The sequence below is a fragment of the Neurospora hispaniola genome, assembly GCF_033458365.1.
Source record: "Neurospora hispaniola strain FGSC 10403 chromosome Unknown B0T23scaffold_14, whole genome shotgun sequence".
In the NCBI taxonomy this organism is placed as follows: domain Eukaryota; kingdom Fungi; phylum Ascomycota; class Sordariomycetes; order Sordariales; family Sordariaceae; genus Neurospora; species Neurospora hispaniola.
Genome location: NW_026944419.1, coordinates 299288 through 326352, shown reverse-complemented (window position 1 = coordinate 326352; position 27065 = coordinate 299288). Strand labels below are relative to the sequence as shown.

The window sequence follows — 27065 nt, the reverse complement described above, 5'->3', positions numbered from 1 at the left end:
GGAGCTTCCACTGGGCTGTTCCCCACTCTGATATGATCAATAGGCTGGGAACACCAAGCTAAATACCCGAGATAGGATGGCAGCGGCCAGGGGTTATGCTAAACGAGGCCCTAACCCTGGAGTGTAAACCATTACCAAGTCATTAATGGTCCAGATGAAAGTGATCAATCATGGCTTGATAACAACAGCAGAGATAGTGTAATCATTGAAGGGCAGCTCTACGGTCAAGTATTCCACGGGATTCTATCAAAGCCCGCTCAAAGCCCACCCACGACACCCATCCCACAATGCATAGAGGTATCTTGTCTCGCCAACCGTTAACATGTAAAACAAGTCCACCACCTCGAACCATCCAGTGAAGTAGACGCCCAGGGCAACGATTTGAACGCGATCAACGCTGCTCAAAGGAGAGGATCATAAAGCCGACACAAAGTTAAAGGGAGAAAACAAAAAGCTCGACTGGTGTTGAGCTCGGGACCAACCACATGCCCATCTTCTAGCTACCTGCATACCTACCACGTATGTCTAGGCCACTGGGAGTTGTTGGAAGCTTTGAACTCGGGGTTCATATGGTCTTGGGCAGTGAAGCTCCTGCCTGCCACCGGAATGATGAGGCCCGGTGTCAATGTGTTCCCTTGGAGCTTGGTGCGGTGGGGCTCGCTCCTTCCCACCGCAGGGCATCTTCACTAGGTCCCCGCCGTCACTTGCCTCTGCTCTGCTGCCGCCCAGCATGACCTTCTACAGCCAAGGTAATCACTGCCCAAGATAACCTGGACTGCCATCACCGCGCACTAAACCGTCGCAGTCCTCATCGGCGGCGTATCATTCGGGCTCTTCCCGTTCCGGTACTGCCACAACCTACTCAGATCCTTCACTTTCACCTTGGCCGGCTTGCTCTCGCGCCTCGTCCTCACCCGTCTTCGGTGTTCCACCGGACTATGACCGCCGTAGACCGCAATCCCTCCCACGGCCTCATCGCCATTCCCTTCACCACCGCCGCCAACGATGCCGTTCGTAATCCCATTAGCAAGCCAACTAATCTCCATCGCCTCCTTGGCAGCCGTCATCTCACTCCCCGCCTCCCCGACCGTGATCTCGCTCTCCATGAACTCATTCCCCGTTTCCGCGCATCCCAAAAAGGCGCCCGTCTTCGGGTCTTTTTCGAGAGGGAACATGCCGTCCAGGTAATGCTGACACAGCTGGTGGCCGCCGCGGGTGGTGGTGCGGGCAAAGACGCGGCCGATGAAGCGCGGCATAGTGTGTTGCCCCGGTATGGAGGTGGCGAAGTGCAGGATCCCCCAGAGGGCAACAAAGTCGGTCGTGTGCGCGTAGTGCTCGATGTGGCCGATGGCGCGGCCGGAGACGGCTGAGGGGGTGATGGCGCTGGTTTCGGAGGTGAGGGAGGGGATACTGGGTGCTACCCAGGAGGAGGAGGAGGAGCAAGACTCCTCGCCCTTGGTGGTGGTGGTGCTGGCGGTGTCGGGTGCGGCCGCGGTTGCGGGAGTGGTACCCGTGGTTGTGGCCCTCTGCTGTGGGGATGTTTCGGTCAGGCATTGGTTGTTGGACAGGGTTGCCTGGGCTTGCTCGGTGTTTCCACTTCCCGCTGCCGTGTTGGTGGAGTCGGTGGATGCCGCCAGAGGGTTGTTGATGGCACTTCGTTGGGACTGAATGTTTCGATGCGGGTTGTTGAAGTGGTTGGCGGCGTTTCCGAACGTATAGACTTCGAGCTTCGCCAACAGGTTCTGTGGGAGCTCTTGAAGAAGCCAGTCAATGATCATGCTTCCCTCGATGGCGCCCTGGGAATGCAGAATGAAGATGACCTTGGAGTACTGTGGGTTGTAGAGCTTCTCCTTGATGATCCGGTAGCAGATACGCACGTCTGCTGTGGCGTAGCCGAGGTTGCGTTGGACAAGACATTCGATTACATCGAATAGGATACCGGCACTGGATCGGTAAGCTTAGCATGTCTCAAAGTGTTTCCAAGAGCGTTGGACTCACGTTTTGTTGTGTATCCCGAGGATGGGGCGCTTGAATGTTATGGCTAGTCGGTTAAGGTTACTCTGCATCCAATGCTCTCTAAGCCTCTTGTCAGCTCAGCTCGCTCAGGAACCGTGGGGAATCGTAAGACCAGGTCTCAGCCAGTGACTTACCCTACTGCCACACCGTTGATGAAGATCCATTGTTCATGGGCATGCTCAGGAAGAGCTGGTGCGTACTTTGGATCGGAATGGTATTCGACGTCCTTCCCGTTCAGAAAAGTACAAAGCCCATGATTGACGAGTATAAACAGTCCGATTGCCAAGGCAGCAGTCCAGACTGGGAACAGAATTAGTGTTGGAAGTGTCACGATGAACCCAAGCTGCAACACCACGAGGATTGCGTGAAGACCAACACAGAACAGGTTTCCGCGCGTAATAGATAGCTCGTCCAGGTCTCCTGAATCCGAGGGTGATAAGGGGATCAGGACGTAGGGAAGAGCCCAGATGAACTTGAAGAAATAATAAATATCAAAGGCCATCAACTTCAACGGTCGATCCGTATAGCTGTAGTTGATGACCGACTGCTCCCCGATCTGAGAGCCAAAGAACTTTGTGTTGTTGGGGCTAGGCGTCTCCGCCTTTCGCCATTTGGACGCCATGAATGCGAGCGAGGCAAATATGGCCACGATGGTAAAGCCAGATAAGACGAGAAGAGTTGGCATCGTCAGTGAGGACTCAAGGGGCCATATAAGAAGGGAATTCTGTGAAACTAGCACAGCCTTTTAATGGTTACACCAACTCCGAGTCAACTCCAGTCCGGCGATATCCAGTTCTAGCAAGTCAGGCCGGTGTCGACAGGGTATTTAAGAACTGGGATCTGACCGAGGCCAAGTTGGGCTTGTTTCGGCAACTTGGCGCCCAATTGGTTGCCTTCCGGTTCCCGCCCGTCTTACGGGACCAACAACGGTGATGATTGATGAAACCAAGCCCCAAGTTGGCTAAAGAGTCAACAAATTATCCCCGTTGGGACGTCAGATGCCCTCCTTTCACTGCCCCGAAGTTTTTGATGGTTGGTCGGAATTGACGCCGGCCAAGAAAAGACGCATCAGCCGTGCTGTAGGGCTGATCCACCAGACCCCCAAGCCTCCCCACTTGACGTTCTCATGGCGCCATCTGATAGGAAATTCGTCTCGTAAAGGCATCAAGGTGCGCTGCACAGCTGGCCATGTTTCCAAGATGTTGTTGTCAGATACTGACCATAACGCCAAACACCCCAAAACCACAGAGCTCCGCATAGGTGACGGAGTACATAATGGCACGTTAGCCCCCCAGTCGCGGATCTCAACCCAACTCAGCCGTGTCGGCTTATGTGGATTTTGGAGGGAGGAGTTGGGGGGAGCAAGCGTCAGAAGTTGAAAGCAGGTACCCGTAAGCGAAGCTGCTAATCCGTGCCTTGCCGTGCCGTCTTGCTTTGCTTACTTCCCACCTACCAGTAGATGTTGGTTTTTGCACATAACAAATTCATTTCGAATTGATTCTTTGTTGGTCCGTGGACAAGGAAAAGAGCAACGAAGATGGAAAGATGAAGGTAGGTCATCATTGGACTTTGCAGGTCACATGAGTCGGTAAAACTCTTGTGGTCAGTGCGTTGTGCTGTCAATGCTCTGGCTTGGCTTAGGGTTAGATATGGAGTGATAGAATGAACGATAACTATTGCGCCGTCGGACAGAGAATCTTGCTGCTGGGAAACACCAGAAAAAGAAATGTTGGGACAAACGAAATGGCCTTGATAAGTCCTACTCTCGAAAAAGTATTTCGATGGAACATAAGTAGTTGGTATAAGTACACCCAGCGCCACTCCGCACCTGTTATACCAAGTTACACGAATCATACGAGTCACGAGTACCCGTGCCATCTATCTACTTCCCTCATTGCTTTGCTATTGTCCCGTGAGCCCGTCAACAACCCTTCGCTGTCGCCGTCGTCCCAATGATGAGTTGCTACCAATGTAGGAATGCTGAGACTGCGTGCATGAGCTAATTCATAATAATCATGGTAATCATCATCAGTATTCCTTCCGTTCGCATCAATGTGAGTCTCTGAAGTATTTGGGCCAACCACGCCAGTCTCGGTCACCCAGCTCCGAGCCCTGTGTAACTCGGCCGGTCTGGTGGGCACGCCGCTTTGAACCGACCCGGACGCAACAACTATGCCGGAGCGCTCCGTTACGCTTCCGGACGGACGAGTCCCCCACCCAAACTCGGCGCCGATTGCCTGGTCTATCCGGGATTTTAACGCCTCGGGTGTTGGCGACGGTTGTCTGATCTTCTTTCCGCTAAATATGTTGACAGTGTAGCCTAGATTCTGCTCATTGCCGGGGTGGCTGTAGCCTGCTGATTTGTTATAGGCCAAATCATAGGCTTCGAGCTTGAGGAGGCGACGATACGTGTAGAAAGCGTAGAAGAGCATCACAAGTGTTATGCCACTGCATCAAAAGTTAGCTTGGCAGTCATTATGTTGAAGGTATTTAGTTTGATCTTACAGCAGGATGCAATCCAAAGCCAAGCCCACTGTGGAGTAGTGGTGGTCTGGATATTTGACGTAGACGGTGGCATCTAAGCCTAGCATTCCGCTGGCAAGTGTGTATTTGATAAGATGTGTACACAGCATGAAGAAAGGGGTCAAGGTCTCAGACCTCGCCTTCCATATTTCCGCGATTGTGAGAGCTACGGAACTAATTGAAAACCCAACCTGGGTGGATTCCCAACTAATAGAATGTCTTTGTGTTAGTGCTCCGTTTATTTGGTGAAGAGAGTTTGGTAGATTGTGAGGAGCTGTTGCGCTGACATACACTATCTGAACTATAATTTCCTGGTCATGCGATATCTCGTCGTCAAAGGTGCGAGAGGTCACAGAAAGCCGGTAGGAGAATAGGCCAACTAGGCTGAGAAGGGCCCCAACCTGTATCATCCAGCATGGAGCGAGAAACCGAATGCGCCATTCGGCGCGTGCGAAGAGCACCTGATCCAGATTGAGAGTCATGCTAGAATCTTGTCGTTTGGTGCAGGTAAGGCGCCGCAAAGATGAATAGGCGTCGTTGAGTGACAAAGGCGCCTGGCTGGAGTCATCGAGCGTTGTTCCTCCTGAGCATAAGTCGCGTATCCTTTCCCATGGATGCCGGTCACTCCGCTCCAAGATCCCCGGCAACTAATCCCAGTGTTGCGGCGAATATCGGTATGGTAGAACGAGATTGGAAAACGAATGTTGACAGCAAAGGTCTTGCCTTAGCGGATCCGCCGGTAGAAGCGGAGGGGAGATATTTATCGGAATTGGGAACGCTTCGGCATTTGATCCGTAGCTTTTTGTAGCTCAGCGCCCGGCAACCCAACGAGAAGAGGCTGAGAAGTGGATTCCTGTAGGATTCAGAAGGGAAGCGCAGAGGTCCACTGGCTCATGGCGACAAGCGCCCGTTTGTCTCTGGTTTCGTTGTCTCAGGAGGAAGCATGGGCTGGGTTGTATTCTAGTGAAGCTAGATTTAGGCGGAGGCTGTTTCGCGGCCGCTCCATGGCAAGAAGCAAGGAACAGAAAGATCGATCGAAGCCACACACTGTCTTGATTGGGCTTGTGAAAGTGCATGCATACCCAAGTGGGCTAAACAGCATGAGCTAGTGAATGTTAGGTGCAGGGCTGACGATCTTGCAATTTGGTGGAGGGTGGTGGAAAGCCCCAGACGTTGACACTGGACAAACAACATGGTCACAAAACGGGCACTCTGGGAACCAACAGCGCAGCCTTCAGCGCTTGTCGCAATCCTTGCCCGTCTGGCGGCAAGATAGAACGTATGTCGCTCACCTTTCCAACATCGTGGCATACCTCATTTGAGATTGTGTCAAGATGGGAGGATGGGTGATGATTACAAGCGCAGGAAGTGGAAAAGGAAGAAGGGAGCGAAATCCATAAATAAACCAAGCGCGAGACTTGGCCCCCAGACTGACCAATGATCGGGTCGGAAAAGACCGCTGCCTGCCAGCTGCGCCTCAGCGAGGGAAGCTCAAGCTTGCGAACGAATGCCTGAAAAGGCCTGCCAGAGAAAAAGACTCGTTCCCCCTTTTTTTTTTTTTTTTTTTTTTTTTTTTTTTTTTTTTTTTTTTTTTTTTTTTTGGGGGGGGGGGGGGGGGGGGGGGGGGGAGTTTTTTTGTGAGAACAGAAATTGGTCAAATTGAGTTTCAACACCGACTCTAACAATGAACTGAAACTGTCCGCAGACTAGCACTTCGAACCCTCCAAAACGCGGCAAACGGCTTGATAGGTACTCATTGATGAACCGTTCCAAAACCCTACCCGCCGTGCATTGACCGGGACAGTGCATCATCACCGGCGTTCTCGATGATTGCATCGGCCAGCGTCTCTCTGATAGGCAGATGATGATGTCTGCCAAATCTCAGAGCCCGCAAGGGACGCCAGTTCTCACAGCGAAACGCCGAACGAGGGCAATTTCCTAGAACATCCTCTATTCCATCCTGCGGTAATCGAATGTCCTTATTACAGCCTATCTCTTACGATCCTGGGCACGCCATAGCGCTCCTCGACGTTGCCTCCCCGCCCAATAGCCTTGCTCCGTAAACACCGGGCTGCGCCCGTTTCGTTCCTGTCTCATTCCTTTGGTCTCATTGCCCGTCGGCGGCAGCAGGTTGGAATACCGAAGTGCTGCTGAATGGCACGACGTTGCCGCTCGCATCTGACATGGCAGGTACACTGGCGTCAACGTCATGCTGAAGGTTTTGACGACTCACAACCTGAGCTGCCGCTGATGTTAGTATCGTGGAAATTGCATACATGGATGCCAAACATTCGAGAAGCTTGAAACATCAGCCTGGCTTGCTCACCATTATTGTTCGGGGTTGTGGGATAAGCCATAGCCACAGAGACGAGAGCGACCATAACAGCAGAGATAAGCTTCATTGTGAAAATGGAACTGATATTGAAGAGCTTGGGAGCAGCGAGTGTTGGGCGAATGGAAAAGAGGAGGTGATAATAAAGTCGGCCGGCGACAATGGTAAATCTGGAGCGACTGAATGGAACAACACCAAGAACTCGAAGCAAACGGAGCGAATATTAGAACAAGGGCGATGAGCGAGTCAACAGCTCAGGCCAAATCTATCGACGGATATTGCCAACTATTTGTACTCTTGTGTCCAGGAACATCGTGAAGGTGTGATCAAGATCTGCTTGGTCTGGGGAACGATGTGTGTTTCAGGATACGATTCATGCACAGCACTGCCTTCGGATCGAGTATAAGGTGGAAGCCGAGTGGTTACCCACTTCCCCAGAGGCGTGTTTGAAACGCGGCAACGGTTTCTATTCACGATAACCGAGGTGTGGAATCTCTCTTCGATGGGGACGATACCAAATGGGGTACCTGGTCCGGGGCGGTTCAAAGGGCCGGCTCCGGGACGTACATGGACCGGTGGTTTGCGGAGTGGTACATATTTGGTGAGCGAACAGCCTGCCTACCGCTGCGAAGGGCCTCAAGATTTCGATTCCCTTGGCGACACCATCCAACTTGAATATTTCCGAGGTCATATTGTTGGTTGAGTTGAACCAACGTAGCTGGGCTATTCCAGAGGTGAGTCATGGGTTTCAGTCCGGTCGAGAATCTGCATCTTTCACATCTTTAGCACTCGCCTCTGGGGACGTTTATTCGGTGCTCCTGCAGCTGTCACGTATCAAAACTTAAAATGCGCACCGGAATTATCCAAGAGTTCAGATCCTGGGGAGAACCCAGCCCCAGTATTAACCCAGCCTTATACCTAGGGGCAGGGAGCTGAAACCGATGATCTGGAACTCTGGTCGGTTAAAGTGTGGCATTGGCCGGTACAGAGCCCCCTGTGGCTCGCACCTCATACCGTAATGGGCCTCTTCCGAGGTTCCGTGTTGCAGCCTGCCCTGGCTTCCCCTGTCAGAGCCTAGAACATCGATCACTACCGAGCTATCAATCGTGTCTGATATTTACGAACAGATGAACCGCGTTGAATGGGTGGCAGATATGATTCAAGAGGTTGAGACGAGCTCTCCTTGCTCAAACCGTAGCACGAAGAGGAAAAGGTCCGATGGTACAAGTATACGATGAGCGGGCGGGAAAAGGGTATGAATTTTGTAGTGCAAGTTCATCTTCTTAGCTACGTATCTTCGTATCCAGGCCAGGTGCCACCTCGGTAGATACCGGCATATGTCAAGGTAGCACAGCAGATGGCGACAATCACCAGTAACATGGCACCGCATCGGCTTCAGGAGACTGGAGACGAAGCTTACATCAACACAATCACCGAATTCGCCGGAGTCATTTAAAGACCCTCCAGGCGCTGTTTACGACACACTGGCAGCGAATGATCTGCGATACTGTCCGTTGATGCTGGCATTACAGGTTTGTACAACCTCTCTTCGATGTCTGACCGCAAGGTGCAGTGGTACAGTACTTCCCTCACGATGTCCAAGCGGGAGGCCAGAAGCGTCTTAGTAGTGTAGTGTATCAGCGAGAAAGGATTTATCGATAGGGTCCAGATGCCTCTGGAACGTCGCTGACGGCGCCACGACGGGGAGAGTCCCGTCAAACATCCAGTGGATCTCAGCCCACCGAGATCCACTAGAATCCGTCGGCTCCACAGGTGAGGTACTGTCGGGATAACACTGACATGCTTCTGTGCCTCAACTCTAAATAGATGACTTGGACTAACCCTTACTGTCTTAACAATCTCACAATTGCGTTGCGCCAGCGGCCTCTTACTTTCAACCCTTTCAGCATGAACTCAGGATGATTTCAAGGTCCATGATGGGTGTAGTGAGCTCCATGAAGATGTTAATCTTCAATTCGAAAAGATGGACTGAACAGCAAGTTGGATGTTTTTCCATCGTGGCAAGGATGCGGAGTGACGAGAGGGGTTTCGTTGTTAGGGAACCATCTGCAGCAACACTCTCAATCCCATCCCTGCTCCTGGGGTGTTGTTCACTGCCCGCCGCAAATTGATTGGCCACGGCTATTGACTGGAGACCCCGGCCGTCGAGTTACCCCTCGCTTTCGACGCCTTTCCTCCATCCATCCATCTGTTTCTTGTTTGTGCTGCTTTACTTGTACACATTGAGGGACTCAAGAACGGGACTCAACCACACCATTTTCCGACTGGCGGTCATCCTTGGCTGGAATCCGGATGGATGATTCAGCCACGGCTCCATCCGCCTGACTGCCGCTCGTGCTGATGATGACCACGCACAGCACACATTCCACTTGCAGCTTATCATCCCCCACCCCCGCACGTTGCAGTTCGATCTCTTTCCTCTTTTCCTCTGTTGTCGCGCCTTCGTTCGAAGAGCATGACAGGAATCCCCACCCCTCCTTTTAATTGTGACTATCTCCAGTGTTTAGGACCAGGAACGTACAACTAATCAGCAGCCGCCTGCTCAACCGTCATCATTCCTATTACCAAGTGCTACAGCACCTCCGACACCGCCAAGACGCTGTACAGCCAAGTTCTTGCCGACAAACGCACCCTTTTCCCAGCTCCAACCATGGCCACCGTCGAGCACTGTCTCTGCTGCTTCGAAGCACTCGTCGCCTATCATGAGCGTCGCAAGCCCATGAGCCTGTCTGAAATTGAAAAGTCATGGGTCGAATACATCAACACCGTTGACGAGAACAACGGCGACGGCGACGATGACGACCAAGAGGCCAATGTCTCCAGCAAAGCTCCTCAGATCCCCGCGCTCCGTAGACTAGCCGCGGCAACTTTGCCGTCGTCGACCACCTCATCATCGACCTCCCTTGCCACAAGCAGCAGCAGCACCAGCGCCAGCACGAGCAGCAGCAACACGACCCTCCAGTCCGGCATCTCTACGCCTGCAACCTCTATCGCCTCCTCCGCCTCTCCCACCCCGCCTACACCCGTTTACGAATCTCCCCTTTTCGTAACCTGGAACGTCGTCCGAGACTCGGATGATGACGACGTTTCCCTCCGTGGCTGCATCGGCACTTTCGAGTCCCAGCCTCTTTCCTCCGGCTTGCCCTCGTATGCCCTGACCTCTGCTCTCCAAGACACGCGCTTTCACCCCATCAGCCGGGCCGAGTTGCCTTCGCTGCAAGTGGCTGTGACGCTGTTGACTGACTTTGAGCCCGCGGCCGACGCCATGGACTGGGAGCTGGGCAAGCACGGGTTGCGCATCAGCTTTGTGTACCGCGGACGCAGGTACGGGGCGACGTACTTGCCGGATGTCGCGCCGGAGCAAGGGTGGACCAAGGAGGAAACGGTGGTGAGCCTGATGCGCAAGGCCGGATGGGAAGGGAACAAGTCGAGGTGGAGGGACGTGGAACTGAGGGTGGTTAGATATCAGGGGAAGAAGGAGAAATTGGAGTATGAGGAGTACAAAGCCTGGAGGGACTGGGTGGATGGAAAGAAGGCGGAGTGAACGTTAAGAGGAAGAGGAGGAGCTGCGTGGAATCATTGGGTTGCATGGATGAATCACCTGTTTTGGTCGAGGAGTTATGGTGAGGAATATTGGTAAACCGAGGTGTTTGGCGTAGAGGCATAAACGGATACGATGAAGGGAAGAAAGGCCACGCGCGTCACGTTTTTAAAGAGGAATGCAAGCAGAAGCACAGTACAGAAGGTTTACGGATATAACGAGCGGCGTCTTGGGAGTCTAGGACATACTTGAGAAGAGGTTCATACACCTAGAGAGATATTACTTTCAACAACCATGCAAACAAAAGGAAGGAACAGCGGCTGATCGAGACGAAAGACGCAGTTGCAATAGACAACGAAGCAAAGCACAGCACAGCACAGCAAGAATAGAAGTCGAGACAACAGGATTCCTCTGAAACCCAACTAACTCCAAAAGAAAAAAAAAAAAAAACTGGCTGAATACATCAGAAAGAGCCATCACCTTTCACATCCTTTATAAAGTTAAAAGAAGCACAAATGACCCTGCCTTACTACTGCTTCGGTAATCAACTTCATAGAAACAGAGTTAACTCAACTGTTGAATATTACAGGTGCGCATTTCCATGAACATCTAATTCTAACGATCCCTTTACTTTATATACACCCACTCTGCGTCTGCCCATCTTTCCAACCATATGCAATTCAACTTGATCGCGGAGGTATCCAGACGAACGCGACCATCCAAACCTCGCCAACATCACTGCGGCACAATCTCCTTTCCAATAGCTTCCAAACCCTTAACGAGCCCCTCCACCGTTCCCCTCAACGTCTGGCAATTAACCACCACCCTAAAGAGGCTACCCTTATCGCCCGGGGCATAATCCACCATGAACCCTCTCGCAATCAATTTCTCCACCATGATTCTCGTTCTCCTGGTGTTCTCTTCGGGCTGGTCCGCCAACTTCCCGCCGGGGGCATAGTAAAAGCACACCTGCAAACAAGGCGGCGGGTTCGACGACACCAGCACAAAGTCGTTGCGCTCGGCAATCAGATTGGCCAAGTAGGCGGCCATGTCGAAGGCGCCGTCAATCTGCCGCTCGAACCCGGCTGCGCCGTAGTAGATCCATGACAAAGCCAGCTTGAGCGCGTCGCCTCTGCGACCGCACTGGAGCGTCAGGTCGGCTAAATCCCAGACCTCGTCTGAGCTGTTCCCGTTTCCACATCCGTTTGAAGTCACTCCTTCCGAAGGGGTTTGGCTTTGCGCATTCTCTTCCCCATCAGCATCCTCCGTCGCCGGCCCGTGGAACAGATAGCCAGCCGGCAACGTATTCGCCCTATGGAAAACCTTGACATCATTGGTCAAAAGAAACGAACACGTCACCGGGGCATTGAGCATCTTGTGCGGATTCACCGTCAATGATCTCGCCCTGTGCGACCCTTGCATCTTGTGCTTGTGCTTCTTGCTAAAGACGGCCGGGCCACCCCAGCTCCCATCAATGTGCAACCACATTCCAAACTCGTCACACACGTCCGCGATCTCGTCAAACGGGTCGTACGAGCCCAAGACCGTCGTGCCAGCCGTCGCGTTGACGTAAAAGGGGTGTTTTCCCTCGCTCTTGGCTTTGAGGACCATCTCGCGCAAAGCGGCGGGTTGCATGCGCCCTTGCTCATCGACGGGGACGGTCCAGACCGCCGAGGACCCGAAACCGCACGTCATGGCGGCTTTTTCAATGGAGTAGTGCCCGTGAGCACTGGTGAGAAGAATCAGCGGGCCGGGGGCGCCGCACTGCTCGTGCCCGTTACCGTGAATCTTGGAGAGGGGAAAAAGCGTGTTGCGGGCAATGACGATGGAGGTCAGATTTGAAGCGCTGCCGCCCTGGCAGGTGACGCCTCCGGCGCGGGGGCCGGTGAAGCCGAACAGCGAGGCGAACTGCTTGGCTGTGTATTTCTCGATCACGCTGAGGGCGGGAGATACCTGGTAGACGTGCAGGTTGGTGTTGAGAACGGAGAGAAGCAGCTCAGTGACGACACCGACGGCGTTGGTGGAGGCGTACAGCTTGTCCATGAAGCCTTGGTCCCACGTGTTGACGGAGTAAGAGAGGATGGACTGGATGGTTTCTAGAAGACCCTGCGAACCCTGGCCCTCGCCTGAAGGGAGGGAAAGCGCCAGTTCCTTGACGAGTTGGTCCGGTCGGAGGGATCTGACAAGGACATTGCGGTTATCTGGGGGTAGTTGGCCGGTGGCTCGGAAGGAGGCGGCGTTGTCTGCGTCCCGGATGTAGGGGATGATTAGGGACTTGACCGCATCGATAAGCTTTTTATGAAGTCAGCCAGAGTCCGTCCGTTGTGCTTGGTCTCATGATGATATTCGATCTTGATTGATCGAGTGTTATGGTGATAGGGAGAGTGTGGTTGGTTGGTTAGGGGGATGCGTTGAAGAAGAAGCGGGTTAGGGTTAACCGTGACTATGAGCTTGGGACTTACATGATCAACCTCGCTTGCCCTATTCAGAGGCTTGTCCGTGCTGTGAAACCCGTTCATTGTTCTGGTATGTTTGTTTTCCTTGTTATTTCTCCAGAATAGGACAGAATTACGTTCCCGAGTTCAGCGGAAGAGAGAAGAGAGAATCCATGGCAGAGAAACAGAGCAAGACCGAAGAGTCAGAGTTTTTCACGGCCCCCCATGCGTGCCGTCACATACGCCGTAAACAAGGGAACGGTGAACCGAACCGCGGTTTACGCCTGGGCCTCACGTAAGAACTGAACGGTCAAGTCAGCGTCCCACGGTCCACCGGCCAGATCGGCAATCCACTCTTCTTCCACGCCCCGACAGCCGTATCTTAGCAGCAGGGCAGCCCGGAAGGCGGGGCCCGTAAATCCCGCGCACATGGCCGCGTTTGGGCATTTGACGTCCTCGCCGAGCCGCCGACTCCCCCGCCGGAGCATGTCTTGGTCAAGTGGGGATCCAATCGGCTCTGCACCCGATCTTTTCGCAATATGACCTCATCGTGGATCAACTGTTTTTTTGGTGTTTCACGGAAATCTCCTCAGCAAGGCGAGGAATGATGAAACTATTCATCTATATGGCGACCTGAACGCGATGCACCTCTGAAATGTCGTTGGAGCGGTTTGGCATAGATGGTTCCGGCGATAGCATAGCGTTGTGAAGAAGAAAAGTTACTGGAGTGGTTTTGAAGAAGCAAACTGCATAGTATTGTAGCTTCATGAATCATGCATGGCATTGATGTCAGATCACGGGTCATTTGCAGCTCATAGGAGGAAAAACTAAAAAAAAATAAAAAAAATAAAGATAGAAAAACAAACTGCGACTCGTTTGGAGCTGTTGTTGGTTCTGCACTTTGTCGCGTTGGCGAACGGAAGGGGGGAAAGACATATCATTCCTTACTTACCTCTTGCGTACTGACTTTGCTTTTCCACAAGGCGGCATGACCTCCGGTTGTTCAGGCGTCCCGTCACGGCGACCGGCATAGAGACAACGGAAGGCAAATGGCGGGCAACAATGCGGCCGCCCGGTGACCGCTCGGCGGGGCGTTGACCCTTTTTCGCACGTGGGGACCTAGGTGGTTAAGCTACTGTAGCGAGCTGAGGTTTCTCCGAGCGTCGAACAGTGGACCACAACACCTAACGAAGCTGGGGGCAGTCGCGCATTGCCCGATTGGATGTCATTTGAGCCAATCTCCGCTTCTCCTCCCCATTCGGGCTCCGTTCGCCCATCTTTTCCCCAATTCTGACATGTGACTGACTTGTCTCTTTGCAAAATGAAGGCAATCCCAATTTGGTTTTACCTGTGCGGCTACTAGTAAAGACGAGAGACTGGAAGACGGGGTATTCTTTCAGTTAGTTTGTTTCTACAATCAAACGACCTAATCGTCTGTTGACGTGACTGACAGCTTTCCCATTCAGCTGCAGTGGCTCACTGCAAGGCCGGCTCCTGGGCTGGGCACCGCCTGCTGCTGCATGCAATCGCTGTGCGCCATTCTGCTTGTTTATGTAGGTCATGGTTAGGTTCAGTTGCCCTGCCGGAAGCGCAGCCGGTCGTGCATTTGGGGACGTTGGGCCCGTTGCTAACAAACCGCGCCTAACATCCCAGCCAATCATATGCGCCGATCACATCCTTTCTGATTTCTGGAAAAGCAAAAAGGGGCATTTTTTGCACCCCTGTCGTCCATCTGAACGGAGAACAAGACATTGTCTTTTGTCCCAGCAGCAATACAAAGAGGTTTGCGCATGAGTGCAGTGCTGATTATACCACCAGACGGAGTTTTGTTGGTTTCCACACTTGCCATGTGCTCCCGTCCCATCCATGGGCCGTTACCTATCGATGATCGGGCGTGTGAAGGTATCCCTCGCGAAATGTCCTTTCTCCCTTGCTAACGGCGGAAAGGTCCGGATCCGATGACGAGAAACACGATCGTGCCGATGCAAAATTACATCCATGCCTTGTTGCTGTGCCTGTCTGGGCTCTCTGTTTCCAGTCCGCCGGCCATTACACTACAGCGTAGCAGTGTGCATCATGGCCAGCTTCAGATCAAGCATCATCGTCAGCGCCGTCATCTTCCCGGAAAACGCCGGGGGTTGACAAGATCCCAAACTAATAAGGTTGCAACTTTCCCCTGGTGACCGTCGCATTCAACGCACGAGCGCTCTTCCCCGGGAGGCCCCATCGCTTGCCCATGCAGTCCGGTCACCCCCTGTTCAAGACGGGCAGGAACACTATGTACAGTGGGCAGCATCCAATTGTGGGCAAGATGAAATGTGGGTATCGGTCCAAATTCAAATTCAGTGAACCCCGGAAGGAACTACGAATTGGTTGCAGAATACGGCGCATCTGCCCGGACTCTTCTCCTCTGCCCATTGATAATGATACGAGTCCATTCATCATGTCCCGTCCTGTTTTGCGTCTCGTGAGCTGATCTCTCACTTTTTGCCATTTTCAACGCCCCTCTTTTTTTGGTGTTCTTTTGTGAAGAAAAAAAAAAACAAAAAACAAAAACATCATCACAACCCATTTTGGCCAAGCAAACCACTTCTCCCTTGCAAGCCAGCGCACGCATCAACTCGACAAGAAATAGTCCTGGACTAAAACGCACGCACGCTCGTTCGTTCGTTCGTTCGCTCATTGTTTGCTTCTCGACGGCACCGCACCGCACTGCAGTTGCTACAACCACCATATCGGACTAAAAGCAACCTATTTTTATTTTATTTTATTTTTCTTCACAAGTTCCTTTTGCGGTCTGCTTAGCTCTCGGCCTAACTTCGCCCCACACTCTCTCGCTTCCTGGTTTTCCGTCAAACGTGACGTCGAACCAAACTTTCTTTTGTGACGACGCCGCTCGCCCTAGAGGTCCAAAAGAAAAAAAAAAAAAAAAAAAGGAAAAGAAAAGGAAAAGAAAAGGAGGGATCCCACCTTGCTTCACATCACCACCTCTCACCAGGAACAAGGTCCGATCATCGCCTTGTGCGCCCACCCCTCCTTTTTAGGCTCGACCCAAACTTTGTTTATCTTGCAACCCACCTCGACCCAACCGACCGACCCCTCTCTTATACGAAGCTGTCCTCGTCTGTCATCAAATATCTTTCAAATTGCTCCCCCAAATTCCTTCTATTTCTGACCCTCCTTTCGGAACCTTATCTAAGGACAAGCCAACCTGTCCATTTCTTATCCAATTGCAATAATATCGAAGCGGGCACAGCACCCCCTTTTTCCAGTTCCGTTGAAATATCACCTAACGGGAACGGCTTTTCCCCAGCTAGTTACGACAACCAAATATCACCAAACAAGGGCAATTACGTTCTCAACCGAAATCCAAACCAAACCAAATTCAAGATTCGAGAGGAAGAAAAGACAATGCCATCCCAAAATCCCCGTAGTCACGGGCACTCAGCCTCAACCGGCTCCGCCAAAACCGGCGGCGCCTCCATTTCCTCCCCCACACAAGGAGGCACCCGACAATCTCAACAGCCCCCCGTCCCCATCTCCATCACCATCTGCGGCGACGGCGGCTGCGGTAAATCCTCCATCACGCTTCGTCTCGTGCGTTCGCAATGGACAGAAGACTACGACCCGACCATCGAAGACAGCTACAGCATCACGCGCCGCATCGACGGCGTCACCTACCACTTGTCTTTGACCGACACGGCCGGCCAGGAAGAGTACCGCGGCATGTGGGCCTCATCCAACCTGGGAGCCGACGCCTTCTTGATGGTGTACGACATCACGAGCCGCGACAGCCTCGACGCGCTGCAGTATTTCAACGATCTGATCGACATGGAGGCCGAGACGCGGGCGGATAACGCAGCGCGGGCTCGCCGGGCGGGGTTATCGCCGGCGCAGATTTCGGGGAGCATGTCGAATCGGTATGCGACTGGGTCGAACATGGGTGGTGGAGCAGGGTCGGGGGCCAAGGCTGTCCCTCCGGTGAAGATTGTGGCGGGAAATAAGTGCGATTTGTCGGAGAATCGGGTAGTCCCCGCGGCTACGGGCTTGGAGTGGGCGAGAGCGAGGGGGTGCGGCTTCATGGAGACGAGCGCAAGGTTGGAGGTTAACATTGAGGAGACGTTTGCGCTTATTGTGAGGAGGGTGGTGGAGCAGAGGAGGTTGGCCGAGTTGGGCATCACGGGCGTGGATCAGGAGGCGGCCGAGGAGTTGTTGGGGAGCAGTCGGGGGAGGACGAAGCCGTTGAGTCCGTTGCCGAGCAAGGATGGGAAGGAGAGGGGTATGGATGAGAAGGATGGGAATGGTGGATGGAGGAAAAAGAGGGGTAGGGCAACTAAGTTGTTGAAGTCGTTGAGGTGCTGGTAGGACCAGAAGGACCGGAAGGAAATGAGTCGTTAGCACGAGTGGGAGGGCTCAGGTTGGCTTGGCTTCGTTCACGCTGTTAATGCTTCTTTTCGTTCTCTGTTGCTGCTGCTGCTGCTAGGCGAAAGTTGATGGATACGGGGTTGTGTACCTTGGGGCTGGACCTTGGCTCACCCTTGATTCATGGGATCGGACTTTTTGCTACTACTGGAAAGGAGGACTGGGATCGGAGTCGTGGAGCAGGAGTTTATTGGTCGGTCGGCATGTCTTCTTTCTGTTCGGTTTTTTTTTTCGCTGCAGACGACTCAAAAGGGAGAGATACCAAACGATGGGACTTATGTATCAGTTTATCAACCTTACTACTATGTTATGTCTTCTTGCCTTCCCTCGATGTCTTGTCGCTTTTCCCTTGTACTTGTGTTGCTTGACCTTGTCATGCACTGTTGAAGCTCTCTTGTCCATAACGCGACATCGTAGCCGTCAAGCTGAGCAGAAGGATGACCGTGGATGATTTGGGGTCCGGCAGGACATTTTTACATTTTCAATGTCATACCCTCTCCACCGACCCAGAGGTCACTTCTGCGCGACTCGCAAAAGCGAAGTTCACTTGTTCCTACTTCACGGGATGTTCGATACATAAAAGATGAAAAGATGACTTGGAGGTGCGTCAAGACAATTTTTGACTTTGACCGACTGTCTTCAGCATAAATTGACCGACATAAGGGACCATGCGTTCAACAATTCACTGGATCCAACTGGACACATACAAAGTTGAAACTCAAAAACATTTGACAAATTGCATACATAAATCCTCCCTCATTTTAGTTACTACTTCCAACGTCTTGAGCAGGCTTAGCACTTGTCGTTCTGAGCCTTGCGGAGGTCGAAGACACGAATGGCCTCGTGGGCAGCCTTGACACCGCTGAGAGCCATGGCTCCGAAGGTAGGTCCTGTGGTTGGCCAGGGTTAGCATGCAACTCGATCAACTGAAGCAGGAGAAAGCTCGACATACCCATGCGGTTGGCACCGTCAATCTCCGACAACTCCATACCGCCAACGATCAGACCCGGGACGATCTCGCGAGTGTTGTTGACAATAGCATCCTCGGCGGATTGCATATCGAGCCCGCGCATGCCGTTCAGGCGCTCCATCTGCTTCATGCTGACCAAACGCTTGACAGAGAAGGCACCAAAAGGACCATCGTGGCCCGTGGTGCTGATGATAACTGGGGCGTTGATGGTGTTGGGGTCCATGCAGCTCTGATCATCGTGATGCATTGACACGAGGGTCCAGTTGGTCACCACACCCGCAATCCTCACCTTGGCCTCGTCTTCGGCCTCGCCATCATCCGATGACGACGAAGACTCGGCATGGTGCTTCCTGGTGATCAAGTCCTCGACGGTCGTGGCATTGAACAGCTTGACGTTGGGCCTCTGCAAGACCTTGCTCAGCACAGTCGAAGTGAACAGAGCGGCATGCTTGACCACCACGTAGTCACCCTCATCTTCATACGGCACGCCAACCTCGTCCAGGAAGACGTCGGCAGGCTTGCGCATCACCATGGCACTGAAGAGCTGTCCGCCCAACCAAGCGCCACCTCCCGGGGCGACGCCTGCTTCGACTATGGTGATGCGCAGGTCGGGCCGCAGGGTGGACAAGACGTAGGCGCATGAGAGACCGCAAGAGCCGGCGCCGACAATGACAATGTCGGTCTCGGCGTGGGCGTCCAGGTCAGCGAAGTAGCGGCGGGTCATGGCGCGCGAAACGGTAGATTCGCGAATGGGGGAAAAGGTGAAGGCGTCAGTGCCGAGGGTGGGCATGAGCTCCAGAAGAGGCTTGGACAAGCCCCTGGCATCACGCTCAACGGGGGCATCGTTCCTGCCTACGGCCTTGAGACCGACGTTGACAAGAGTGGGGACGCTCTGCGGCTCGAGAACAGAGGGAGACATGGTGATGGATCAGAGTTATCTGGGAATGTTAGAATGACTGTACGGGAGAAGGGGGGAGCGGGGGAGGAAAGTTGAAGCATGATCCTTTCGCTGGTATTATCCAGATCAAGTTCGTCGCCGTATATTCTCAGCCTGTACTTCTCCCCTGGGGACAGGTGCTAACCTAATACCCAGGACAGAAGTTGGCACCGGCTCATGCATTCAGATAGTTACCTCTGAAAGTATGTTTGAACGTGATCGAATCATGGTATAATCATCCAGCCGATGGGGAGTTCATGGCTTCAGCTCCTCCTGGAACGATGGTTTGTGGCCATCTTGGTGGAGGAGGTGGGTGGTCTGTACCCTGGTGTTGAGAGTCTGCTTGCTTGAGGGTGTTAGTATATCAACACCATAGGGGAGAGCAGACAGATGAAGCCCGAACAAGCTTGGTGATACTTGCGTGTTGGTATTGATGATGGTAGTCCTTGGAAGGAACCGATGGAGGTTGTTGATGCCAAAGGTGAGTGACGATGGGAAGAAGATGGGAAAGAAGAGAAGAGACAGGCCTTGTGTAGGGGAGCTGTTGCCCTTTTTATCGTTACTTGAGGTAAGTAAGGTAAGCGAGGTGGGTGCACATGTACGCGACTCCCCCGGTTCAGTTCGAGCTGCATCCCGTCCCCTCGCCTCGCTTGCATCCTTTTGCCCCTCTTGCCCCTCTTTCTTTCCACGACTGCATTGTACACTGAAGTTATGCGGTTATCTGAACATGCCACACCTTCCATCATCCCATGCATCCTCACCACGAATGGTTATCTCGCCTTCCTGTTCCCCTCCTTTGCCCAAGTTTCACGACATCGGCGATCCTCCGATCATGACCTAATATCAGCCCGAGACCATCAAATCGTTTTCAATCGTCGAAGCTATCAAGATAGTTACCCCTCTTCATCTTGCCCGTGTCCAACAAAGGTTCGCTTGTTATCTCGATCCTCGACAGTGCGCGGCTTACGAACATCAATGCGTGAGCGGAACACCCCACTCTCGGTGTCGGATGGACTCGCTGATGGCGTGAACATGAGGAAAGCAAAAATGAAGGAACCGGCTAACTACGCTCAGCTACGGTACAATATCAATTGAGGTCGCAATTTCAAGCAAGAGCTGCAGCTCGCCAATAATAGCGTTGGATGGGTGGTACCACCGTCAACGTGTGACAAAGTCCGACACCTTGCCGACGCCGAGAACTTTAACGGCCCGAACGTTCCCTTCCCCTTCTTGGCTACACTACTATGTCTAGTGTACACGGAACTACCCGCCCACCACAGTGAACAAACAAAAGACTCACGAAAACATGGTAGGTATTACGGTCCTACACTAACTACACTACTAACAAGCAAACAGCATCATGATAACATCCCAGCCAGACGTTGACTTTACCGACAGACATTTTTCGTTTCTCGTCATGTTTTCCATACAGCCGTTCGTATCCCCACAATTCTACTATCCATCCATCCATCCATCCATGACTAACACGCTTGCTTTGTCTGCATGGTCCCTCGCTTCGCCTCACTTCTTAATAACAGAAACAGGAAACTCCCTCATCTCCATCTCATTACAACATTATTGATATATTCGCGGACCAAATATTGGGAAATTCCTCACATCCGTTGAACCGTTATATTTCGGTGTGGGGGTGAGTGTGGCAGTTGTGACTCAAGCGGGGCAGATCGACCTCAATAGCTCTTCCGCCGGTTTTTGCACAAGTCTCAACTGAGCAGAACCATTACGATGTATCCAAATAGTCCAAGGACCACCCCAGCAGTAGCATGCCTGGCCTTCATGATCAAGCCAGGAGCACCAGCTAAAACAGGACCATGGCCTGCTCCGGCCGCCGTTGTCGGGCGAAACGGGACAGCTGTATCAGTTACTACCACCGGATCGGGGTCCGGTGTCGACGCCGGTGTTGTGGGAGTCATGGCGGGCCTATGTGAGTCACCACCAGTTAACACTCCTCCCTCTCCTGACCCCGGCGCTCCTGGCACTCCCGGTGGAGAGCCAGAAGCAGTAGGATCGTCAAGAGGAGGGTGAGGACCGTAAGTATATCCCGCTGGGGCGTGTTCATTGCCACCGTTACCGGGTGTGGGAGGATCGGTATGAATCGGGACAATAGCCGGTGGTGTTTCCGATACCGATACCGCCGGCCCTGGGTACCCGCCCCCTACTCCAACAAGAGTTGACGTCGTACATTCCGACTCGCTACCAGCACTTGCTGCCGGTCCTGCTGGTCGAGTCGCAATGGTTGTTGGGTTCAGCGCCGATAACCAGACCTCGGAAGAAGGACGGCCAACACCCGGGTCCATCACTGTTACCGTTGAGGTGGCGTCTGGTTCGCCGTAGGAACTGCATGCATGGCAAGGGCCTCCCGGCGTGTGACCGGGAACTGTTCCAGTGTAAATTGATGTCGTACAGATGCTGCATGGCTGGAACGTGACGGTTACGGTAGGCTCAGTTGCCGTTGTGCACGACGTCTATATGGGACAAGGTCAGTTACACTCGCACATTCTTGTTCTGTATCGGTCGGCGATGCTGCAACTTACCCTAGTGACGGTGAAGGAATGACCAGACGAGGCAGGTGTTCCCATGATGCAAGGGTAGCATGGGAAGTTTGTTGCTGAAGTCTGGCAGATGGACCGGGACATGGTGGCAGTTGTTGAAGTGATTGTTGTTGTGACTGGTACCACTGGTTGTCAGTATCAATCACGTGGAAAGATCTCTTTGGGATCATGTGGACTAACCCGTTGCCCCCTCAGGACAGACCTCGATCTCCTCAATCAGGTATATGATCTCGACACCAATCCACCTATCACAACCTACCGGAGTTGCGGTCGGGGACGGACTAGTAACATCAGATCCTGAGGATATCGTGGAGCCGGTCCCAATACCACCCGATCCAGCACCAGTCGACACGGATGAAGGACTACCTCTTGTGTCCGTTCCGTTCACTGCAGCAGAAGACGGAGAGACTCCTGGTGTTGCCCCGGATACAGAACTACTACCACTCCCTGTTCCGCTCCCAGCTTGGCCTGTGGACACAGCAGAACCTGGGTGAGTGTTGGCGGACTCTCGTGTCAAAGTCCACCCAGAGGGAAGGCCGGGCAGAGTAGTAGCTGATGCAGAACCAGATACAGATGTAGCTGTCAATGAATCCCCAGAAGATACTGATCCAGATACGGATGACCCCGAGCTCAACGATGACAGACTCATCGAGGGTGCACCAGACGCAGCATTACTGACAGGCTGTTCACTACTAATGGGCCCTGAGGGACTCAACGTGAGCGAGCCACCCGCTCCTGAACCGCCATTTGAAGGATTGCCCGTGCCTGTCGCCCCGGGAGCTTGTGCAGACCCAGTTGCTGAACCAGAATTACCACTTCCGCTACCATTGCCGTTGCTACCTCCACCGCCAGCTGAGATGCTGCTTGCGGCCATAGTCGCAGTACCCGATCCTGAACCAGGGGCCGGCGTAGCAGTGGCAGTGCTCAGTGAACCTGCCCCTGAGGATGAGCCAGAATTTTCTGTTGTCTGACTACCGGGCAAGGGCGATACAGTTATTCCCGAGTAGGTGAAGGTGGCGGTTTGGTTACTGAACGGCGGGCGAGAAGACGAAAATTGGGATGCTGACCCAGATCCTGCTTCTACTCCGGCACCGGCTCCAGCTCCAGATGATGGGCTTGCGGAGAATGGGTCTCCCGAGGCTGTTTGAGTATCCGCGCTGGTGCTGGACAAATATTGTCCAGAGTTTGTCGCAGTAACTTTGCTACTGGACGGCGGCACTGCTCCCGGATTACCACTCGTGTCAGGTCCCTCTGTATCAGGCTCTCCACTGGCGCTGGGAATAACTGTTACTGTCGATTGAGGAGCCGTATTCGGGCCCGAACCTATACTGGATGGAGATGATCCGTCGAGTTGAGAAGACGATGATCCCGGATTACCGCCACCGTTACCACCACCAGCACCACCACTAACACCGGACGATGGCTGCACACTACTTTGAGCCGAGGGTTGAGCTGTCACCGTCACCTGTCCTCGAGAGGCGCTGAGTTGACTACTAGACACGCCAGGCGAATCCGACGACGACGCAGACCCCGAAGAGCTTGGGATGTCCGACAACGAACCTCCTCCTGGTGACTGGGAAGACACAATCGGCTGATCGGGCGGCTGCGCCGTCACCGTGACCGGCGGTGCTCCCGACTGTGGACCAGAAGAGGAAGGAGAGCTTGGAAGCCCCCTAGAGGTAGTGCCAGATCCAGATGCTGATCCCACAGGAGAACTGCTCGCGGATCCCGTACCAAGATCAGCCGTAGCTGTCTCCGGTGAGGAGGGCGCATCACTATTATTGGGTCGACCAGAGCCGGAAGCAGTGACGGTGACGGGCCCACTTGACCCGCTGAGCGCCGAATCGCCACTTGACTGAGACAACGGGGCCGAAGAAGAAATGCCTGCCTGCGAGGGTATCGAAGACGGAGGGGGAGAGCCGCTGAGAGATGGAGGGAAAGCTGTGACGGTGACGGGTCCTGATACGGGCTGTGATGACGACGAACCCAAACTTTGTGGTGAAGTCCCGTTAGCGGACTGAGCGGGCGGAAGAACTGTGACGGTGACTGGACCTGAACCTGATGGCGATGGCGATGGTGATGGTGAGCCACCAGAGTTGGACGGAGATGATGGCTCGACGGTGACGGTTCCGGGTGGTGATTCTGATGGATCTTCTGACGGAAATACAGTCACCGTTGGAGGAGGACGGGGAGGTTCAAGCGGCGAGGTACCATTGCCGTAAGACACACCGGAGCTGTTGCTAGGAGAAGTAACTGAGGAGGGCGCAGGCAAAGGAGTCACGGTAACTGTTGGTTGAACACTCGATGGTGAGCTGGGACTGGAGGGAAACACAGTCACCGTGATGGGATCTATTTCCGGCCCGGTGGGACTAGGAATGGTCGAGGTATCGATAAAGGTAAGATTTGCCGTCACGCTGCTCGAAGGGAGCGATGCCGTGACTGTGACAACGGGCCGAGAGAAGGTTGAGTTTGCAGGCAGTGATGTGCTCAAAATAATTGTACTGCTGACCTGTTAGGATTCTTTCGCTGATTCTTTCGCTGTTCGGACACTACATACCTCGAGTTTGACGAGATTGTCGAACTTGGTGCGTGGCTGGTAGTCGTCGACGCAGTGTTGTTGTCTTTGGGACGACATACTCCGGGGCTGATCATGCCATAGATGCACTTGCACGATGCCGAGCAAAGACTCTCTGGAGTCCCGTTTGCTTTGCCCTCGTCGCATTGCTCGTGGAACTTGGTGTCCGTGACATTGTTTCCGCACCCAACGGGAGTTGCTCCACGCGCAATTATGTACGGAATGCCCACGGTACCGTCAGCAAACTCCTGCTGCCCCGGACCAGAAGCGTTCACGGCCACAGCCAGCGCGTTGAAACCACCGGACCCGTCCCGAGGATAGTCCGAGAACACCTCATGGACACTGCAGTTCCAGTCGCTTGCTATGCCGTCGTTCAGCGAGTTCATGACGTCGGACGTGGCCACAAGATGGGCGTCGTTCAGACACGGGTGACTGAGGTTGCCCCGGACCTGAAAATTTCCAATCTCGGACAGAGACTGGACAGTCATCTGGCTGGAGTTACTCTGATAATAGCACGAGAGCGAGAAGTACATGCCTGTGCCATTCCTGTTGCCGAGGGTGACGTGGCTAATGGCGTCCTTCATCATGGCGTATGCACCGGGAAGTCCGAACCATTTGGCGTGAAAGGACGGGTCGGTGCCGATAAGGATCATGTTTCCCGTCACGGCCGGAGACCATTCCTTTTTTGTGTCATCTAGGAACTTGATGGTGTTGAGACTGGTGTTGCAGAGGCAGTCGGGGACAATGATGGCTTTGTACTTTGCAAAATCTTCCGTGGTCATGTTGTACCATTCTGCTTCATCTTTGCAGACGTGGGCTATTTTTTTTTTTTTTTTTTTTTTTTTCGTCAATATCTTTTCTTCTGAGTGTTGAAAGGCTCGTCCTATGCTAGCTTGCCTCACTCACCTGATAGTCCCAGCTTGACGGTCTCATTGTACTCCGAGTATTTCAGGCCATGCATATACGGGAACAAGACATCTTGAGCCAACGCAATGCTTGCCAGACTGGCTAGAGCCAGATGAATGATATGGGCGAGCCTCATCAGGATTTGTTGGCGAAAGTTTGGTAGTGATTCTGGGGCCTAGGGAAAGGAGATTGCGTGGGATAGACACGTCTATCAACTTTACTGACAGCACGTCTGGAAACGAGCGAGTGAACCCCCGGACGGAAGGCCAAAAGAACGAGAGAAGGGCAAGGCCGAATGAAGTTAAGTGCCAATGAAAAAACACGTTTCTAGCTAAACAGAAGAAGATGATGATAGGGATGAGAGGTGTTGCTATTTGAGCAAAAGTAATGCGTCGAGTGAAGCATAAGATTAATGAGAGTCAAGGTAACCATGGGGTTCTGGGATCTCCATGAAAGCAGGCCCAGGGGTAGCTGAGGTTTCGACATCTTCTCCTTGCTGACGTTCTCACCACTCCCCGGGATCTGGAGAGAAGCAGTTTAGCTCACCCACTGTCGGCGCCGGTGGACTAAACTGCACTGACAACAACACGGTCTATATCAGGCAATATCGTGTAGCACATTCCGATACATGACAAGGCAAGGTAGGAGGTGTAACTGTGGTTGCCGAGGAGAGGCAGAGGCAAATCAGACACACCGACCGAGCTTGTCTGCAACGTTGGCCATGTGACGAACCACGAGATGTAGCATGAGGAAAACGTCGATGTCTGCTCTGTTGTTAATACTATGTATTCTGCACAGCTGTCTTGTTGTTTCAACTGTCTGCAGACCTCGGTAGTGCTATGCTTTGGATAAAGTCACCAATTAGGTATAAAAAACCTGAAATGCCTACAGGTATGTAGGTAGGTACCTGACTCTAGCGATCCATCATCATCAGCCGTTCAAGATCTAAAACACAATCAACTATGTATGAGATTCTCCGTGGGCTTTGAGGCACTCCCAGATCTCATGTTGTGAAGCGTGGGCGTCAAAACACAAAAGCGGAGAAATTACGCAAGATTATCAGCCGCAGCGATACTACCGTTTAGCTGACTACGAGCTACATAGGTAGTAGGTTGGCTTTCCCTCCGCATATCGAGTACCTTGTAGTCAGCCAGCCCGGTCTGACATGGTCGTCTTCACTTTCCCCGTTAGCATAGGGTAACGGACAGCGTGCCCTCTAGCGTTACACAAATTGGACGTTAGACATACAGATATCAACCCAGTCAGTCAGTCAGATATACCTACAAGCAACGTGTATCAAGAAGAGGAGAAAAAAAAAGAAAACAGCCAGGATCCAGGAACCAAATGCGAGCGAAACACATTTGTCTTGGAGTGCAATTTTATCTCTGTGCTACCTACCTTATTCTATTCCCTTTTCACGCCTTTCACCCTCTCTCTAAGTCGTATGCTCAACAGGCAATTTTACAATTTCCCTCTCCCCCAGGCTGGTACCTATAAGAGCAGAGGCAAGATCTGAAAACAAACATCAGATCAGTTCAGCGACCGACAGATATGGACGGGCATGTGTGGATGGCTGCGGGGCCAAGAGAAAAATGTCTTGAACTCTCAAGTGTTTGGATCTCAGCTGACAAAGTGTTGGAAGCAAGCACCCGTTCAGCGTTCAGCGTTCAGCGTTCAGAGGCGGCGGAGAGGAGAAGAACCGCGAAGAATGATGCGTCATACTAGTTCCACATCTCTGTATCTTCATTTGAATATCCCGAAGTTGGGAAAGTCAGTGTGATCGAGAGTGATATATTATTGGCATCGTTCGGCCCGTT

The 27065-nt window shown here is 52.9% G+C and overlaps 10 protein-coding genes across 10 annotated transcripts; 3 read left to right on the top strand and 7 right to left on the bottom strand.

Moving 5' to 3' along the window:
• Positions 1 to 791: 791 nt before the first annotated feature.
• B0T23DRAFT_408936 (uncharacterized protein) lies at positions 792 to 2701 on the bottom strand (the record flags this gene model as incomplete). The annotated part of the gene is made up of 2 exons (XM_062839350.1): positions 792 to 1944; positions 2151 to 2701. The coding sequence occupies 2 exons, from the start codon at positions 2699 to 2701 to the stop codon at positions 792 to 794; spliced, it is 1704 nt and encodes a 567-aa protein (XP_062687814.1).
• Positions 2702 to 3635: 934 nt separating this feature from the next.
• B0T23DRAFT_58426 (uncharacterized protein) lies at positions 3636 to 5267 on the bottom strand. The gene is made up of 3 exons (XM_062841503.1): positions 4831 to 5267; positions 4522 to 4746; positions 3636 to 4464 (listed from the first exon to the last, which is right to left on the bottom strand). The coding sequence occupies exons 1-3, from the start codon at positions 5019 to 5021 to the stop codon at positions 3876 to 3878; spliced, it is 1005 nt and encodes a 334-aa protein (XP_062687813.1). The 5' UTR covers positions 5022 to 5267; the 3' UTR covers positions 3636 to 3875.
• Positions 5150 to 5584, top strand: B0T23DRAFT_286977 (uncharacterized protein; the record flags this gene model as incomplete). The annotated part of the gene is made up of 3 exons (XM_062834256.1): positions 5150 to 5242; positions 5338 to 5394; positions 5519 to 5584. Coding segments are annotated over 3 exons (216 nt in total), but the record flags the coding sequence as incomplete, so codon positions are not given.
• Positions 5585 to 6646: 1062 nt separating this feature from the next.
• B0T23DRAFT_408934 (uncharacterized protein) lies at positions 6647 to 6941 on the bottom strand (the record flags this gene model as incomplete). The annotated part of the gene is made up of 2 exons (XM_062839349.1): positions 6647 to 6780; positions 6866 to 6941. The coding sequence occupies 2 exons, from the start codon at positions 6939 to 6941 to the stop codon at positions 6647 to 6649; spliced, it is 210 nt and encodes a 69-aa protein (XP_062687811.1).
• Positions 6942 to 9408: 2467 nt separating this feature from the next.
• B0T23DRAFT_58352 (AMMECR1 domain-containing protein) lies at positions 9409 to 10577 on the top strand. The gene has a single exon (XM_062841501.1). The coding sequence runs from the start codon at positions 9543 to 9545 to the stop codon at positions 10434 to 10436; it is 894 nt and encodes a 297-aa protein (XP_062687810.1). The 5' UTR covers positions 9409 to 9542; the 3' UTR covers positions 10437 to 10577.
• A 452-nt stretch (positions 10578 to 11029) lies between these two features.
• B0T23DRAFT_391356 (pyridoxal phosphate-dependent transferase) lies at positions 11030 to 13230 on the bottom strand. The gene is made up of 2 exons (XM_062837934.1): positions 12896 to 13230; positions 11030 to 12725 (listed from the first exon to the last, which is right to left on the bottom strand). Exons 1-2 carry the CDS (start codon positions 12950 to 12952, stop codon positions 11169 to 11171), a joined length of 1614 nt encoding a protein of 537 aa, XP_062687809.1. The 5' UTR covers positions 12953 to 13230; the 3' UTR covers positions 11030 to 11168.
• Positions 13050 to 14408, bottom strand: B0T23DRAFT_437244 (uncharacterized protein; the record flags this gene model as incomplete). The annotated part of the gene is made up of 4 exons (XM_062840616.1): positions 13050 to 13385; positions 13517 to 13590; positions 13817 to 13968; positions 14349 to 14408. 4 exons carry the CDS (start codon positions 14406 to 14408, stop codon positions 13147 to 13149), a joined length of 525 nt encoding a protein of 174 aa, XP_062687808.1. The 3' UTR covers positions 13050 to 13146.
• A 1371-nt stretch (positions 14409 to 15779) lies between these two features.
• Positions 15780 to 17590, top strand: B0T23DRAFT_391353 (P-loop containing nucleoside triphosphate hydrolase protein). The gene has a single exon (XM_062837933.1). It carries the CDS (start codon positions 16280 to 16282, stop codon positions 17231 to 17233), a length of 954 nt encoding a protein of 317 aa, XP_062687807.1. The 5' UTR covers positions 15780 to 16279; the 3' UTR covers positions 17234 to 17590.
• A 289-nt stretch (positions 17591 to 17879) lies between these two features.
• On the bottom strand, positions 17880 to 19439 carry B0T23DRAFT_58060 (Thi4 family-domain-containing protein). Its single transcript, XM_062841499.1, has 3 exons — positions 19343 to 19439; positions 18243 to 19198; positions 17880 to 18180 (listed from the first exon to the last, which is right to left on the bottom strand). The coding sequence occupies exons 2-3, from the start codon at positions 19177 to 19179 to the stop codon at positions 18083 to 18085; spliced, it is 1035 nt and encodes a 344-aa protein (XP_062687806.1). The 5' UTR covers positions 19180 to 19198; positions 19343 to 19439; the 3' UTR covers positions 17880 to 18082.
• A 1479-nt stretch (positions 19440 to 20918) lies between these two features.
• On the bottom strand, positions 20919 to 25384 carry B0T23DRAFT_437239 (uncharacterized protein; the record flags this gene model as incomplete). Its single annotated transcript, XM_062840615.1, has 5 exons — positions 20919 to 21680; positions 21750 to 21883; positions 21948 to 24271; positions 24325 to 25159; positions 25249 to 25384. 5 exons carry the CDS (start codon positions 25382 to 25384, stop codon positions 20919 to 20921), a joined length of 4191 nt encoding a protein of 1396 aa, XP_062687805.1.
• Between the last annotated feature and the right edge of the window lie 1681 nt (positions 25385 to 27065).